Genomic DNA, 14081 nt, shown 5'->3' with positions numbered 1-14081 from the left:
TGAAATGAACAGCAGGAGGAGGCATGTGGGTGTGATCTCTGTGGGAGGTCAGTAACCCCATTCAAGCAACCCCAGGCAAAAGGGACTTCTTTGCTCCTTTTGCAAAGTTGGTACTTTTACTAGCTGTACTAGAAGCAAACTAATTGCTTAATTGTTGGATAGTCTTCAGTTTAGTAAAGCTTCTCCCACTTTGAAAGAATGTTTGGTCCAGAGCCAATCTGACACTGTGCTTTTGGAAAAAAACATTATTGTGAACTGACAGAGTTGGGCTGTTTGGACTTGGGAAGAGACCTTATTGTGGCCTTTCTGTACTTTACAGTCTTTTTAGTGGGGCCTGTTTTAATAGGACAAGAGGTAATGGTTTTAAACTAAGAGAGCATAGATTTAAACTAGCTATCAAGCAGAAGTTTTTTACAGTGAGGTTGGTGAAAACCTGGAACAGGTTACCCAGAGAGGTGGTAAATGTCCCATCTCTGGAAATGCTCCAGGTCAGACTGGATAGTGCTATAAGCAATCTGAAAATGAAAATGTCCCTGCTTATTGCAGAGGGGCTGGACTAGGTGACCTTTAAAGGTTCCTCCCAGCCCAACTGAACTGTATATAGCTTCTGGCCTTAACTAGGTGATTTTTTAAAATCCATTTATAAAGAAATTGCCTTACACAGCAGTCACCCAGAATTTGCTAGTACTCCTACTAGCTCCCTTCCTACTTAAATCCATCCTAGAAAGTTACTAAGACCATAACTCTTCCAGGAGCAGACCTTCATTTTTGGGTCTCCATCTTCTGAAAACAGATCTGTGCAGTCCAGAGCAGCTTTGCACCAATAATGCAGCTTTCTCTTGTACTTAGCAGCCCCTCTGTTGCTGCAGCAGAACAGAGATAATTTTTCTTCATATAAAATCTGGAGAGACTGGTACATGTGTCCAGACTGATTTGACCTGCACTACTTCAATTATGGGACGGTTTTTTGTTTACATAATCTCAAGCTTTGTATAGATGTTCTCATTGGAATAGATTCCTGGTTATAAATATAGCATATAAAATTCTGATACTGAAAACATTTTAAAACTTCAACCTTTATTTGACCTCCTTGTCTCCACATAGGCAGGGATATTATATAAATGAAAACGTTGCCAAGCAATCTCTGTTTTAAAAGATGTCTGTGTGTTCAGGTAAAGTCTACGCAGTAGGTGGACATGATGGAAATGAACACTTAGGAAGCATGGAAGTATTTGACCCTCTCACAAACAAGTGGATGATGAAGGCATCAATGAACACAAAGAGGTATATATGTCCCACACTCCCAAGTCGTAGTCTGTGGTCTACCATTTCTTGCTGATGTTGAAAAACATCCTGTCTGTCCTGCTTTTTTTTGGTGCTTCCAAACTGTTCTATTTCTAGGAATTTCTTTCCCCTATTTTGGAGCTTTATGCTATGAATGTATCACCCTTCTGTTCTTTTTTTGGAGGAGCTAGCTTCTGGACCAGGGACATCTACTCCAGCTGTGCTTACATTCTGTTGTTATCCAGGGCCTTTCTGCCGTGCCCAGTAAACAACTTGGAACTGATGAACTGGTTCTGTGCGATTTTTGCTCTTTTTAGGAATGAGTGAGATAACTGCCAGCATAACATGAGAAGTGAAATACTTCATAGTGAAAATGAAAAAAGTTAAATGCTACAGCAGGAAAAAATAGCTGCCTATGTTTTTCGCACAAAAGACCAGAAACACACAATCTGAAAGTCAGATTGAGGACTTTTTTTTGTCTTGACATTTAAGTTTCTTATAAGGAGTTACTGGACTCACAGATCTGTATTTTTTTTCTGCTGTTATTTAAATCAGTGTCCCTAATTCTGCATTCTGTTGTGTTGTTTGTTGTTTTTCAAAGCATCACGTGCAAGTAGAAGTGAAATAATAAGTATGGCTTAAGTCTGAAAGCTATTTGTAGCTGTGACCTAGTTAAAGTAGAAGACCCAGACTCCTAGAAGTGGCTTGCTCTACTTCTTCCATCCTGCCTCCACCCCCAGGGCATAATCTCAGCAACAATCAGCCCTAGATTTCTGTGACATTTATTACTGAGTACCCAGGTAAATGAAAGGGCTGCTGTGCCTTGGCCACCTCCCAGCTCCACTCCTCCTATTCATGGAAGTCTTGGAATACTTAGTGGAGAAAAATGCCACCATGAAGTGGTGTCTGTGTTACCTGCTGAGGCAAAAGGTAAGGCCAGGATATTGCCACAGTGTTTGGTCTGTAGAAGGATTGTGCCTCCCTTGCTCGTGCCTCAACCTTCCCTCTTTAATGAGACAACGGTGTTGTCAGTAACATGGTAGTTCACCTCACTTGGTGGTTAAAGCAGAAACTTAATGCTTTTATTCTAGACCTACTTTCAATTTTATTATACTGATTGTACTCTAATATTAGTCATTTATTAGAAACAAATCTGACAACCATTTTAACACTCAATTAAAAAACACCAGAATGGAAGAAACCACAATTAAATCTTGATAGAGTTCAGCTATTTAATATCCAGCACAGGTTTGCCTTTTAATATGTATTAGTACCACCCCCAATCATTCTCAAATGGTAGCAGCCAGCTATAGCAGGTTTTGGTTCATCTTCAGATTTAATAAAATAGAGAAATCATATCTAAGACATTGTCATGTATCCAAATATGTGAGCAGAGGACTTGGCCTTAGAGGTGACATTCAGTGAGAAGGACACATGTGTGCAGCGGGCCAGCAACATGATTTTCTATAAACGTCACTTCTAAAATTTCCATTACTCTTTTCCCCCTCGTTTGAAACAGGTGCCATTCCTGTACCGTAGCACTTGCTGTGTGGCTCCCTCTGGTTAAGGACTTGCACTGAGGTGTTGCTGCTGTGGTTTCCTAGGAGAGGCATCGCGCTGGCGTCCCTGGGCGGCCCCATTTATGCCATTGGGGGCTTGGATGACAACACGTGCTTCAGTGACGTGGAGCGCTATGACATCGACTCAGATCGCTGGAGCACCGTGGCTTCCATGAACACTCCCCGGGGAGGCGTCGGCTCCGTAGCCCTGGTGGTGAGTCACTGCTGGGGAGCCCACCTGCTTTTCAAAGCTGCCTTCACAAGGCAGAACACAAGGCCTGAAACAAAATGCAGCTGGTGGGTCTGAGCACTTCTAGTCATCAAAATCTTGTGCAAAATGTGAGGATACTTAAGATAATACTCATAGCAAATTGAACTGTTTCAACAGTATTTGAGGTACTGGGAGGAGTACTGTTCTAATGATATGGATAGTGCTTCCTATCTCGCTCAGCTGACTGGATTGCCATGGTCATTATGTTTAAAGGTACCAAATGCATGCTCTACTTTAATCCCCCCGTGCTCTGAAAAATAGCTGCAACACTACAAAACTGTTGCACTTCTTTCATTGGAAGAGATAGAATTTATGTTAGATAATTAAACCTGTTGTTGGAATTCTCAAATGAAATGGATATACCACATTTTCATATAATTTTAACACTGCTTATGAAAAGCTGAGTAAAGGCAACTACATCACGAATAATCTTTGTACAACTGTTTTCCAGAACCATGTTTACGCCGTGGGTGGCAATGATGGTGTAGCATCTCTTTCCAGTGTGGAGAAATATGATCCCCACCTGGATAAGTGGATAGAAGTAAAAGAGATGGGCCAGCGAAGGGCTGGGAACGGTGTCAGTGAGCTCCACGGCTGCTTGTATGTAGTGGGTGAGTAGGGATGTGGCATTTTGTAGTGCTGCTGCTGCTGCTGCTGCCAAGTGCTTGGCTTTGGAAGAGGCTGTTGTTGCTAGAGGAACCGGGAACAGATAGAGCTGACCTGTACTTGGTGTTCTTGGGCAGGAGAAGAATGCAAGCACAACCAGGTCATGCTTAAACGAAGGTACGTTAGCAAGGAAATGAAAAGCAGCTCCTAACCCACATTTCAGGAGGGCTGATCTGTTCAGGACAATACATCTTTTTAGAAAATCCTCTCAAGACTCACTATTCTTGAGGGTTTTTTTTAGGAAACGATTCTTAAGTTCACGTGCTTTCAAATATAACTCCAGTTGTGATCTGAGTGTAGACAACAGTAGCTTTTTTTGTACTTATTCCACAGCTTCTTGTCTTGTGTGCTAGCTTGTATTTACCTGCTTTCTTAAGAGAGGAAGATGCCAAGTAGGTGTGCCACAGTGATAGTTTAAAAAGCTCTGACTTGTGTATTATTGTAAGTGCTTAAATAGAATTTGAACAAAATGCTCCTCTGCCAGTTTCCCCAGCATGAGGAATGCATCACTTAGTCTTATATGAATTTTTTTCCCCTGCTCAAGTGTTTGCCAATGCTGTAATTTGAGAACACTGCTAGAGTGTTTTGCATAAAGTAAAATAAGTTTGAGACCATCCTTTTACTGGTGTTAGGTTTCTTTCTCTTCCAATTGGGAAGCTGTTTCATTATAAATACGATGAATTTGGAGGGAAAAATAATAAAATTGGAATCCTTGCAACTTGAGTAGAAGAAAGTTATTGCTCAGGTGATGCTTGAACACTGAGAAGAGGGTGAGCTGTTGGATTAATTTTTAGGAGCTTGTAAAGTTCTGGTAAGGAGAGTGCTGGACAGGACCCCGAAATGCTGAGAATACCTGATAATGCCAGTCTTGGATATTCCCTGCACCAGGAGTGCCAAAAGCTGACCCTGTGATGGTTGTTTGCAGGTGGGTTTGATGACAACTCACCCCTGAGCTCAGTGGAGCGGTTTGACCCACGCTGTAACAAATGGGAATACGTGGCAGAGCTCACAACTCCAAGGGGTGGTGTTGGCATAGCAACACTGATGGGAAAAATTTTTGCAGTTGGAGGTCATAATGGCAACGTGTACCTGAATACAGTGGAAGCATTTGATCCCATAGTGAACAGGTAATTTCAAATGTTTTGTTTGTCCTAATAAGACAAGGAAATCTGCCTGTATAAAAACATAGCAGCATAGAAGCAGTGGGCAGGAGAAGCCTAGCTGTTGTTTCCTGGTAATAATTGAGTCATATCCATGGCTATCAATGCAGGACTGCTGCTTATATCACTAGGGCAATCTTGTAAATATTTAAGCACCTCCTCCTCCTCCTCTGCTCCTCTCTAATCCTTCTTGTCGCCCTTTCATTCAGTAACAATCTATATTCTTCTACTTGTTTCAGTCTGATTTTGCACTAAATGGGGTGCACTTTTGTGCAGAGTGAAGAGCTAGGCAGTGTAATAGAATTTCAGGCACAGAAAATACTTTCAGGTTGCTCAGAAAGGGCAGGAACTTACTGTTCTTTTTCTCCTGCAGGTGGGAGCTGGTGGGCTCAGTGTCACACTGCAGGGCAGGGGCGGGCGTGGCCGTGTGCTCCTGTCTCAGCAGCCAGATCCGGGATGTGGGCCAGGGATCCAGCAACGTTGTGGATTGCATGTGAGCTCTGCCGCCTCCTCCAAATTCCAAAGGAATGCTACAAGGGAGGCACCACAGAGCTTCTAAATACTGTGTTTTGTATGGTAGGTTAAGGAAAAAAAATCCAGTACATTTTCTTTGTGAAAATGGTATTTTCTGCAACTGTAAAGCTTTTGGTGGCTTTCTATCAATAGTGATACAGAAAAGCCTGTGAAAACATGGAATAAAAGTGTGACCCACAAGAAGAAACCTGCCAAGAACGGCAATCATCCCATTTTTGAGAAGCTACAATTTCAAAATCATTTGAGGCAGCTGTTGCAAGGACTCAATATTAGCTGTAAATCAGGCATGTGGTAAGGAGAGCAGCAGCAGCTACTGCTGCTGAGCTTCCCCCAGTAGCCCTGCTACATGTTCTCTGGAGGACTCGAGTGCCATTTCATTTAACTTATTTTCTGGAATGGAGTCTTAAATGTTTCCCAGTTGTACAAGAGCTTTGTAACAGAAGGTGTCTCTAGTTTTAGAGGTAACGACATCTCTGATGTACCCTGAGATAACTGAGGCAGAGAAGTTCACCACTTATCTCCAAAGGGAATGCTGGCAGCAGTGGAAATTGCAGGGATTCTGTCTGAAAACTGTCTTTCAAAGTACTTTCTCAAGCTAATAAACTTGTTAGAAAGCTGGAAAGATTCTTGACCCGAGTTTAGCCACTGGAATACTGCCATTCTCTAGTCTTCCATAAAATTTGTAGTTACTACCCCCTTTCCAAAGGAGAGTTTCTGTTGAGAGATCCTGAAGTAACTGGTATAATTTGTCCTAGTTTGAGATGATAGTGTGTAAAAATGTAGGCTTCAGTGGCGTTTTGAATCACCATTTTTATAGCAAATGGAAATGCATAATAAAATTTGTGGTATTCTGTAAAACTTTTTAAGTGCAACGCTGGAAGACTCGACTGATTTCAGTATCCAGTAGCAACTCTGGTAACATTTTTGAGTTTCTTGCTCTTTTAAGGGAGCAGATAAATAACCTCAAAACCTTAAATGAATCAAAGAGAGTCAGCAAGAAAGATAATTGGGAACAAACCAGTACTTCCATCAAAAATTGAGATAGCAACATAACAGCCCTGCATACAAAGATGTCTTGTTACACCATTACAAACCCTGAATCCCGAGTGAAGTCCTGCAGGAAAGACTGCAGATTCCTGTTCCTGCATCACCTTGAACAGACCAACAACTGACAATCCTTCGTGACCAAAGTTTCACAATTACCAGGTTGTTCCCAATGCCCAGGGAGAGCAGCAAACTTCTCTGTATTCAGGACCTGGAAGAAGCAGGACAGCCAGGGTGAGGAGGCACAGTCGTGTTCTTCTGCTAAGTTACCATCATTTGGCTTTCCTGCCCAAAATAGCTTTGCACTTTGGTGTACTTTTTGCACCCAGAGACAAAGGGAATGGTACTGTAAATAATGAAATATTGCAATAAAACATTTGTACTTCAAAGCACCTCATTTGTTGTGTGTCTGGAGCATACTGGTGCTGAGAAACATTACAGCATTGAGTATTTTTGGTTTCTGCAGTCAATATTTCTCAACAGGAAGCTTCTGTTAGCAGAGAGAATCCTGCATTACCGCCATGGGCTGCACCACCCTGCTGCCCTCCTCACAAGGATGTGGTTACCCTTGTGGCTCTTGACCTGACTCTGACGTGTGAAAAGGAGGGATAAAGGTTCCCCCTCTGGGACCAAATGGATGTCCTGGCTAACATAAAGCCTGAGTTTACCAAATGGCCCTGACTGTGTGTAGTGGTTTTGCATGGGAGGCACTCACGGAAGTGATGTAAAGAGAGAGCTGATACACCTCTGTGAACACTCGTGTGAAAAAATGAAAAATCATGGGAAATCTCTTTCTTTTCTGGTTGGCAAAGAGGTAACACTGGCTGGGCCAGGCGGCCCCTGCTGCGGGCCAGGCCCCTTCTAAACCAAAACCACTGTGCTGTGAAACCAGGTAGCCTGGCAGTGCAGGTTTCCAGCTGATGCATTTCTCTCCTTGGTAGGAAAGTGTGGCACCCGTGGGTGCACACATGCGTGTGGGTGACACATGCGTGTGAACCACACTGAGCACATCACCTGCCAGGGACCAAAGGGAGAAGCAGCAGGGAAATCGGGTAACAGCAAAAGCTCTGGGATTCTCTGCCATGTGGGAAGAGCTGGAAGTCACATGGTACTAGCTCTGAACAGGATCCTAAAACAGGCATCTCATTTGTATTTTGATATACACCCCTGCCCCAACACTCTTGTTCAGGGCTCTGGAGGTGTATCCCTAAGGACTGGCAAGATAATTGCAAAGCAGGTTTGTAAGGAACAGCCTGTTCCCTGAACAGTGGTGTCCCACACTGTTAATCTTGGATGGCACCACAGCTAAATACATTTTGTACAGAACTGGTTTTAGAATCGCTATTGCTGGAAGTGTGCTAATGATGACAAAGTATAACAAAGTATAATGATGACAAAGAAATGAAAATACAGGATTACCGTGGTGACAAACTGCAGTGACCTACCTGCACATAAAGCTGTTGTGATTTGACACCTGTCCTGGCAAAGGCACCGTGATGACAAAAGAATATCCCCTCCATTCCATGCTGAAGGACAGAGCAGCCACGCAGTGCTAGAAGGCCCTACCCCCCACACCTTATTTATTTATGTTCAAAAGGGATTGTGGTCCGTGTGGTTATACTATCCTAGCTTCAAATACTATTTAATACTCCTCTTTCCCTATGGAATTTCATTCCTAATAGAGCCATTCGGACAGCAAAACTCTTCGCATTTGATATCCTGCTAAAATACTCAGAACAGAAAGTTTTATAAGGCAAAGCATATCATACTTGTTTTTTTTTTAAATATAAACCAAATACATGTGTCCACTTCTATCAGAAAGACTGCAGACTTCCCTCCTGTTTGAACACTGGCTGTGTGACAGTGGTCACAGGGGTCCGAGGATGAGGGAAGAGACGAGGATCTGACTCCATGTTTCAGAAGGCTCGATTTATTATTTTATATATATTATATTAAAACTATACTAAAAGAATAGAAGAAGGGATTTCATCAGAAGGCTAGCTAAGACTAGCAAAAGAAAGAATGAATAACAAAGGCTTGTGGCTGGGACAGAGAGTCCAAGCCAGCTGACTGTGATTGGCCATTAATTAGAAACAACTGCATGAGACCAATCACAGGTGCACCTGTTGCATTCCACAGCAGCAGATATCCATTGTTTACATTTTGTTCCTGAGGCCTCTCAGCTTCTCAGGACAAAAAATCTTAAGGAAAGGATTTTTCAGAAAATATCATGGCTACATTTCACCCTTTTTATTCTAATTAAATTAAAAAGAAAAGTGTTTGTCATTTCATCTGCTGTGCCCATGCAGAGGAAAGAACAAACACTTACCCACTGGTTTCCAGAGGACATGAGCCACCAGATCTTTTCTATGGGAACTCCACTTCAACAAGACCATTTCATCTGCACTGCTACCACCACCCTAACTAGCAGGGTGTCAGGTTGTATTCTGACTGTGACAGTGGTTTTTCTTTTGTATTATTGCATGTATTTTGGGTGTTTTCCCTTTTTCTAATAAATTGTGTTTCTGACTTGGAGTCTCTCACTGGTTTTGCTTTCAAACCAGAACAAACAGTCATCTTGTTCATGTCCTAGAATAGCCCCAAGTGAAAACAATGAGCATCTTTCCTAACCTATTGCAGGCCCCTGACCTGGCTCAAGGTTGAAATACAATGGATTTTTTAAAATTTTCTGTTATTTCATAGAATCATAGAATGGCATGGGTTAAAAGGGACCTTAAAGATGGTTTAGTTCCAACCCTCCTGCTATGGGCAGGGACAACTCCAGGGACGAGGAATAAATAAGGTTTGATAGGTAAAATGGGGAGGGGGGAATATGGACCTTCCTTCCACCCATTAGAGCAGCTTATCCCTGAAATGCACTCAGAATTTTAATAGAGTGAACATAAAAGGCCAATCCCTTGAAGATGCAGAAGGACCCAGCCTTAATCCTGGTGGTCCTGCAGGGCCAGAAGGCAGAATGACTCCAGGCAGGAGCACTTTCTGCAGAAACCCCATTTGGAAATGTAGGCAGTTTGCTGGAATTTATTGTTCATTTTCTTGAGCCTCAAACCCACAAACAGGCATTTTACAAAGGGGGTACTGCTAAATCTGTGCAGACCTGCTCCTACATCATAAAATAATGTGGAAAAGGGAGATAATTCTTTCTTGTAATCACAGTTATTTTGGGATACCATCCTTCTCTCCACATTCGCACGGGTCTGTCAGAGTTAGGGAAGGCATGTGACAGCAGCAGAGGGCTAAGGCAGACACACCACTGGATGTGAGGATGGCAGGATGCTGCTGTCACACACCAGGAAATCTTTGTGTAGACAAGGGTGTCAACACACTGGACTAGCATGGTGATAAATCAAGATTCCAGAATCTCTCACTGATATCAAGCATCTGTGTTTTATTGACTGTCTTATGACCATTACCAATAATTTGCTTTCATATTGCAATACAGTGACTTGAGCGGGTAGATGGGGGAATATGACTGTAAAAAGGAACGTCCTCATCTGTGTTTGAGGCACAATGAAACTACTTGTGCAAGTAAAATTTCTTCTTTAACAGTTTTTGAACTTGATTCTAAATATCTTGTATAAATAACATTAATCCAAAGCCCATCAAAGTCAACTGAAAGGTGACTGAAAAACTTGAAGGGTTTTAGGCTTTTCTTTTTTTTCACAGAAGTGTGATTTCTCTGAAAAAATAACTCCTTGAGCCATACTGCAAGAATAATTCCCAGGAAATCTTTGGGTAGAGAAGGGTGTGAACTGAACACACTGGTGCTGTAGATGCTGCCTCCACTGTTAGCGTGGCAAGGGAGAAGTGCTTGCAAACAGCTCATTTTCCCTTTTGGGTTCCCTTGACAGGTTTCTAAGTCACTGGGCCTATCCTAGGGTGTGGCTGAGAGGAAGCCTGAGTCCTCTCCCACAGGAAGCACACCCTACTTTGGTACCAAATTCCGCTCTTGGGCACTCACTGAGACCACCGGTGCTTGGCAGGCAAATACCCAAATACAAAATTTGCCTTATGTTCCACATTCAGCCACTTATTCCCTCCTTTGTCAGAAGAGATTCCTTTCCCTGGAACCTCTCAGACTCACAACAATGTCCAAGCAATCCCAAGGACCCATTGCAGTTTTGTATCTCCACCAACCCAAATGCCAAAAAGCAGCCCAAGGAGGAATCCTCCCCATCAGTCCTATCCCTCCAGCACAGGAGACAGACAGAGCTGTTTCCAGCCACACTCCGGGTGTCATTTTGCCGCCCAAACTTGGCTCTGACAAGGCTGAAACTGAGCAAGAGCCTTAGTAACACAGTCTGAGTGCAGATTTCTTTGGCAGCAATAGGTGTGACAATTGTCCTGTTAGTTATTAATAATAGAGACATTTATAGACCATCATGACATGGGCCCATTCCGACAATTCATTGCACTAGGTCATTTCATAGGCAAGTATCACCCCCCCCATCCCTTCTTTTGCAAGGTAGAAAAGCATTACCTTCAAAAACCACAAGCTTTCCAAAAGTAACCAAAAGAACTTACAACTTTATTTAAAACAAAACCAACTAACTAAAAAAAGCAGGTGCTTTGCATTGAACAATAAAACCAAAACAAAACTCTGTAAGGTTCCAATGGAACAGAAAACTTGGAACTATTTACATCCAGGAGACTCAATCAAGGTACTTGATTGACTCAATCAAGGTCACTGTAAATTCTGTCTCATTCTGTGTATGAGGTCAGGCCAGCTCTTGGTCATGTCACTTGGCTTTGTTTGGCAGAAAACTCTGAAACAAAAGGAGGGAAAGAGAAAATATTTGGTTGAATTAATCCAACAAGCACACCTGGCAGAACACAATCAATGACTGGAGTGACTTTACTCCAAGAGGACCTGCAAAACTTTTTGACTTTCAGCAGCTGCCTCTTTCTGGAGAGAATTTTTACAGCCTTCCAGCCACTCAGCCAGGCACATCATGTTTATTTGCTTTTGCAAGTTTGCCAGCAGATCATGGCAATGCATCCCTTTGCCCAGAGAAGCCCACAAAACTTGGTGTTTTATGGAAAATGACAGGTTACAGCTTGTACCACAGGACAATGCAACACTTGTAATGACTAAAGTATCAGCAGCTCTAGGAATTTCTGTTGGCCAATACTGATTAAAGACCCAGCAAGGAGTCAAAAATTCAAGTGCTGTTTAGTTGTAGCCAAGCGACTTAGCAAGTGCTTCCCTGACAGGGCAGCTCTCCCCCATCCCTCCCTCTCTCTTTGCTCCCAGAAGAAGTGCTCATCAGGAAGTAGAAGTCAGGGTGGCTGCAGGGCCAACCCTGTCTGGTGTCTTCAGAAACTACAGGCAGGGCTGTAAAACAAACACTTACTGTTCTAACTTCAGGTCTTCTTGTCTTGTCTTCATGTGGCAGAGAAAACACTGGAAGAGGATTCTTCTCATCCCCTGCCAATCCCTGAAAAACCACAGAGAGAAAGCTGATCAGAAAGAGATGCCTAAAGCAATTCCAAAGCCAGGTTTTCCTAAATTTCCAGAGAAAATGTTCATTTCTCCCTGGCGTAGTCTATGCACCGGGCTCTCCCCCTCTGGCCTTCTTTCCCAGCAATCCCTCCAATAATTGAAATGGAGCCTTGGCTTCTCACCTGGCAGCTCAGAGTGCTTTGTACCAATAAACTTTTCCCAAGCACAGAGAAATTCAACAGCAGGTTTCCCTTCTCAGTGGCTGGGAGTGCAGTGAGGCCTGGAAGCAGGAAAATTATTGGGAAAAAGCAAGTAGTTAGAAGGCAGCTAATACACTGTGCACAGTCTGGCCTAACACACATAATAGTGTGTGGCCTAACACACAGCCCTTGCCCCCCCTGCCCAAATATCCTAGACCCTATACCCTGAGCCGTCAGTAAACAGCCAAATTCATACAAAGAGCCAGTAAAATCTAATTTTTTAACCCATAAATGCAACACTTTTTTCCGAATGATATAAAACTTTAGGCTCAGGTTGCGGTCACACCCACAGGTTATTTTTAAGTAAACCACAATTTCTTTTTATAAACACACTCCTTTTTATAAATACACTAATTTTATTTGCAGTTGCTTACAGTCAGAAATGGTCACTTACCTGAGCGGATGATTCTGAAGTGAATCACTCAGCATGCGTGGGTTGCAGGAATACTCCCGCCAGCTCTCCTGGATACCAATGTCGATGCCCTGGGATTGCTCCTTGTGGTCTTCCTCCACTTCCTGTGCCGGCAAACAAAGGATCCTGGTTTCTGGCAGGGTTATCCATGTCAGGCAGGTCCGGGTCGTCAGTCTCAGTTCTGGGTCTCTTTTGGGTCATTGTCTCATTTGGGTCAAACTTGGTGCACGTTATGCATCAGTCATGGCCAGCAGTGGCAGCAGCAGCGCATTTTTCCTCTCAGTTTGGAATGAATCTTCTGATTCTCTGGACAAGAGAGGCAAATTCATGACTGTGATGTACATATAATGTAGGCATTTCTTAAAAGCTTGGCCACATCCTGCCATTCATGCCATTGTCTCAACAAGGCAACATTTTCAAAGCTGAGAGGCTTCAAATAAGAGGGAGTTTGAATTGGCAGAGACTTTCACAGTCAATAACAGAGTGGCCTAGCACATCTCTGATCATCTGAAATCAGGATGTCCATGGAATTCTGGCAACAAGAAGCAGCACCAAATAGCTCTCAACTTTGTTTCACCACTGCTCATTTCCACCATTTTTAGTCAGCTTCGCAAAGTTTCCAAGAACACACCAAGCAGTGAATCCCAGCTCACTGCAGCATCAGAAGAGCAGGAAATTAAGCTAAACCCAGTGAGAAGGCTCAGGCGTAAGGCTGCACTTCTTGCCTGACTCTGCTGTGAGTGGGACAGTCCTCTCACCTCTTTCAGCACTGACTTTTCCCATGCTTTGGTCCCTACTCACTGCACACATACTCTCCAGCTGCTCTGCCTTGGCTCAGCTGATGCTGCACCAGGACAATTGGACACAGAGCACAGCACCATCCCTGACGTGATCCAGAGTCCTCTCTGCCCAAAACTACTTCCTTCCCTTCCCACTCCAAAAGCCAGCACATGACTAAGACAGCTGCTCGCTTTCCCGGAGGAAAAGGGAGGAATTCCAGAACTAAAGCTCTTCCATTCCTAATGCAATTGGAACATCCCTTCCCCCAGCCAATCATCAGCCTCGACACCTCTGTGCTTTCAGAGAATGTCAGAAGGGGAAGGGTCCCTACACCTACACCTTCAGAGCTGCTTTCTGCACTGGTAGCTTCTGTGGAAATTCTTAAAATCAGAGAGTTTTAGGAAAGTTACAAAAAGCAAACCTCAGAGACAACAAAACTACAATCAGAGCTAAGCAATGGCCGTAAGATTTATCAACAGAAAGATTATATTAGAAGTAGAAAAATAAGGAAAAATAAAACAATAGTCTGTATATTAACACTTCTCTAGAATAACTCCCTGAGCTACAGAAAAGTATATCTAGCAAGATATTAACAAGTCCTAAGCTCAATAATAGGGCTCTGTGCCTTGTGTTTTAAAGCTTACAAA

The 14081-nt window shown here is 43.1% G+C and overlaps 1 protein-coding gene and 1 long non-coding RNA gene across 2 annotated transcripts; one reads left to right on the top strand and one right to left on the bottom strand.

Moving 5' to 3' along the window:
* The first annotated feature begins 4 nt into the window (after positions 1–4).
* LOC136569824 (kelch-like protein 8) lies at positions 5–9047 on the top strand. The gene is made up of 6 exons (XM_066570186.1): positions 5–47; positions 1173–1284; positions 2889–3057; positions 3566–3725; positions 4706–4907; positions 5314–9047. Exons 1-6 carry the CDS (start codon positions 5–7, stop codon positions 5435–5437), a joined length of 810 nt encoding a protein of 269 aa, XP_066426283.1. The 3' UTR covers positions 5438–9047.
* Positions 9048–11190: 2143 nt separating this feature from the next.
* On the bottom strand, positions 11191–12256 carry LOC136569822 (uncharacterized). Its single transcript, XR_010785461.1, has 3 exons — positions 12165–12256; positions 11894–11977; positions 11191–11305 (listed from the first exon to the last, which is right to left on the bottom strand). It is a non-coding gene; the product is annotated as an uncharacterized lncRNA (long non-coding RNA).
* Between the last annotated feature and the right edge of the window lie 1825 nt (positions 12257–14081).

The sequence above is a fragment of the Molothrus aeneus genome, unplaced genomic scaffold, assembly GCF_037042795.1.
Source record: "Molothrus aeneus isolate 106 unplaced genomic scaffold, BPBGC_Maene_1.0 scaffold_264, whole genome shotgun sequence".
Lineage (NCBI taxonomy): Eukaryota > Metazoa > Chordata > Aves > Passeriformes > Icteridae > Molothrus > Molothrus aeneus.
The sequence above is the reverse complement of the archived record's forward strand: the minus strand, read 5'-3'. Positions and strand labels throughout refer to the sequence as shown.

Coding starts and splice junctions, on each gene's coding strand:
- LOC136569824 (XM_066570186.1), top strand. CDS start 5: ATGAACAGCAGGAGGAGGCATGTGGGTGTGATCTCTGTGGGAG. Junction 1,285..2,888: donor GCATCAATGAACACAAAGAG/GTATATATGTCC, acceptor GTGGTTTCCTAG/GAGAGGCATCGCGCTGGCGT. Junction 3,726..4,705: donor CGGCTGCTTGTATGTAGTGG/GTGAGTAGGGAT, acceptor GGTTGTTTGCAG/GTGGGTTTGATGACAACTCA.